This window comes from Sorghum bicolor, chromosome 10 (genome assembly GCF_000003195.3).
Source record: "Sorghum bicolor cultivar BTx623 chromosome 10, Sorghum_bicolor_NCBIv3, whole genome shotgun sequence".
Taxonomy (NCBI): Eukaryota; Viridiplantae; Streptophyta; class Magnoliopsida; order Poales; family Poaceae; genus Sorghum; species Sorghum bicolor.
In genome coordinates, this window is record NC_012879.2 from 13,984,106 (window position 1) to 13,987,475 (window position 3,370).

Sequence of the window (3,370 nt, forward strand, 5' to 3'; positions counted from 1 at the left end):
ACCGGACGCGTCCGGTGACCACCGGACTCATGCGCAGAGAGGATTGCATTTTGGCTTTGCACCGGACGATGGGCACCGGACGCTGGCTTTAGCGTCCGGTGCTTCAAGTCACGCCAGGTGAGCACCGGACGCACCTCACCGGACGCTGCAGGGACACTGTTCCTGCGTCCGGTGAGTGCAGTATGGCACACTCACCGCACCGGACGCACAGAGGCAGCGTCCGGTGCATCGTCCGGTGCTCCTCTGAGCACTTTTTCAACTAAGCACCACGTCCGACTTTGACCCAACCAAGTTCCATTTCCAGAAGCACACAATTAAACACCAAATGGAACTGGTATGAGTGACTTCTCTCAAACCCTCAAATTTTCACAAATATTTAGCCGTAGGCTTAGTAGGTTTTTTTTAATAAAGATAGTTCGAGAAAATCACCAAGGAGCATCGTATGGCCATAAAGCTAGGGGTTTGAATCATAATGAGCTTTGAATGCTCCCCCTATCTATGGACGAACACAGCGGATGCTCAACGAATAACCGAAAAGAAACGGTCAATTAACAAGCATGCATATGATATGAGTTGTAATGCAACACTTGAAAGTAAACTAATGCTTGTCAAGTTTGATCCAAGGTTAAGCTTTTTCACACACTCAGGGGGTTATCTTAACCATGTTAGACAAGCCCTACATGCAAGTTGTATTTTTAGTTTTAGTATGCATGATATGCAAAGCAAAAGTTATTTACAAGATTCAACACACAACTTTTATCTTTTAGTGAAGTTGGATAGGTCAAGCACATTAAGTTCATTTCTCAACATACAAAACCTAGCTTCATCTAGAGGTTTTGTGAAGATATCCGCCAATTGATTTTCCGTTCCCACATTCTCTAAGGATATATCACCTTTAGCAACATGATCCCTAAGGAAGTGGTGGCGGATGTCAATATGTTTTGTGCGGGTGTGTTGAACCGGGTTGTTTGCAAGTTTTACGGCACTTTCGTTGTCACACAACAAAGGTACTTTGTCTAGTACTACTTCATAGTCTAGCAAAGTTTGTTTCATGTAGAGTATTTGTGCACAACAAGCACCAGCGGCTATGTATTCCGCCTCGGCCGTTGACAAGGCAACACTATTTTGTTTATTTGACATCCAAGAGACAAGTGATCTACCTAGGAAGTGGCACCCTCCGGACGTGCTTTTTCTATCAATCTGGCACCCGGCATAATCCGAATCGGAATAGCCTACAAGTTGGAATCTTGCACCTTTGGGATACCACAAGCCTAGGCAAGGTGTGTATTTTAGATACCTAAGAATTCTCTTGACCGCAATCAAGTGAGATTCCATAGGCATTGCTTGATATCTTGCACACATACACACACTAAACATTATATCAGGCCTAGATGCGGTGAGGTAGAGTAGACTTCCTATCATGGAGCGATAGAGAGTCTTGTCAATTGGGTTACCTCCCTCATCCAAGTCGAGATGCCCATTTGATGCCATGGGAGTCTTGATCGGCTTGCAATCCATCATCTTGAACCTCTTGAGAAGATCTTGAGTGTACTTCTCTTGAGAGATAAAAACTCCTTCCCTCATTTGCTTGACTTGAAATCCTAGGAAGAAGGATAGCTCGCCAATCATGGACATCTCAAACTCCTTGGACATCAAATCACCAAATTCCTTGCAAAAATCTTCATTAGTAGAGCCAAAAATAATATCATCAACATAAACTTGGCAAATGAAGATTTCCCCATTCATTTTCTTGGTGAAGAGTGTTGTGTCAACTTTCCCAATCTTGAAGCCCTTCTCAATGAGGAAGTCCCTAAGCCTCTCATACCAAGCTCTAGGAGCTTGCTTGAGACCATAGAGAGCCTTGGACAACCGGTAGACATGCTTGGGGTACTTGGGGTCTTCAAAACCGGGGGGTTGCTCAACATAGACAAGCTCATTAATATAACCATTTAAAAAGGCACTTTTCACATCCATTTGAAATAACTTGATATTATGACTAGATGCATATGCAAGTAGGATACGGATTGCTTCAAGTCTTGCCACCGGTGCAAAGGTTTCACCGAAGTCAAGACCTTCCACTTGTGAAAAACCTTTTGCCACAAGTCTTGCCTTGTTGCGCACCACTTTGCCTTGATCATCCTTCTTGTTCCGGAAGACCCACTTTGTTCCAATCACTCTTCAATGTTGGTGTTGTCAAATTCTTTGCCATTGTCACTTCTAATTTTCTTGATCTTCACATCAAATTGATTTTGGGCATTCTTTGCAAATTTCTTGAATATTGATGCAACTTCGGCTTTGTCTTGCAAGAAGAATGTCCAAGTGTACCGGGAGAAATCATCAACTATGACCAAGCAATATTTGTTGCCTCCAAGACTAGCATATGTGGTTGGTCCAAACAAATCCATGTGAAGTAGCTCAAGCACTCTTGAAGTAGAGAGATAGGCTTTAGTTGGATGAGTGTTTGCAACTTGTTTGCCCGCTTGACATGCACTACAAAGTTTGTCCTTTTCAAATGTCACATCCTTCAAGCCTCTAATCAATTCTTTCTTCATTAACTTCTTGAGTGTACCCATTCCAACATGTGCTAACCTTCTATGCCACAACCACCCAAGTGAAGTCTTGGTGAATAAGCAAGTCTTGACATCAACTTCATCGGATGAGAAATCAACTACATACAAGTTGTTGTGTCGGAAGCCTTTGAATATTACTTCATTGTCATCTTCCTTGGTCACAATTACTTCCTTTTTCTTGAATAGGCATTCAAATCCAAGGTCACAAAGTTGTCCAACTGAGAGCAAGTTGAAACTCAAAGATTGCACATAGAGCACATTGGTGATGGAGTTGTCATTTGAAATCGCAACCTTTCCTAATCCCTTGACCTTGCCTTTTGAATTGTCACCAAATGTGATCTTCTCTTGGTTGTCAACATCTTCATCAAGAGAGGTGAACATCCGGGGATCTCCGGTCTTATGTTGAGTGCAACCACTATCAATTACCCAATGTGATCCACCGGTCTTGTAGTTCACCTACACACAAGAGATCAAGCTTGAGATTTAGGGACCCACATTTGCTTAGGGCCCTTGACCTTCTCTACTAGTTGCTTTGGCACCCAAATCTTCTTTGGCCTTTGCTTGTTGGGCGGCCCCATGAAGCTAACCTTGACCTTGCCACTCTTGTCTTTCCTTACAATGTAGTGAGCATTGAAGGCAAATGGTCTTGCATGCTTGGGCAAGGGTGGTGGTAGTGGTGCCTCACACTCATGAGCAAAGTGTCCTTCTTGACCACACTCAAAGCATCTCTTTAGTTTTAGCTTGCTTGATTGATCATGAGTGGCTAGTGACTTGATGAGCTTTGTTTGATGTGCCTTGTA

At 43.2% G+C, this 3,370-nt stretch overlaps 1 protein-coding gene across 1 annotated transcript; it reads right to left on the bottom strand.

The window, feature by feature from the left end:
- On the bottom strand, nucleotides 931-1,974 carry LOC110430940 (uncharacterized mitochondrial protein AtMg00810-like; the record flags this gene model as incomplete). The annotated part of the gene is made up of 1 exon (XM_021449187.1): nucleotides 931-1,974. A coding segment is annotated over exon 1 (1,044 nt), but the record flags the coding sequence as incomplete, so codon positions are not given.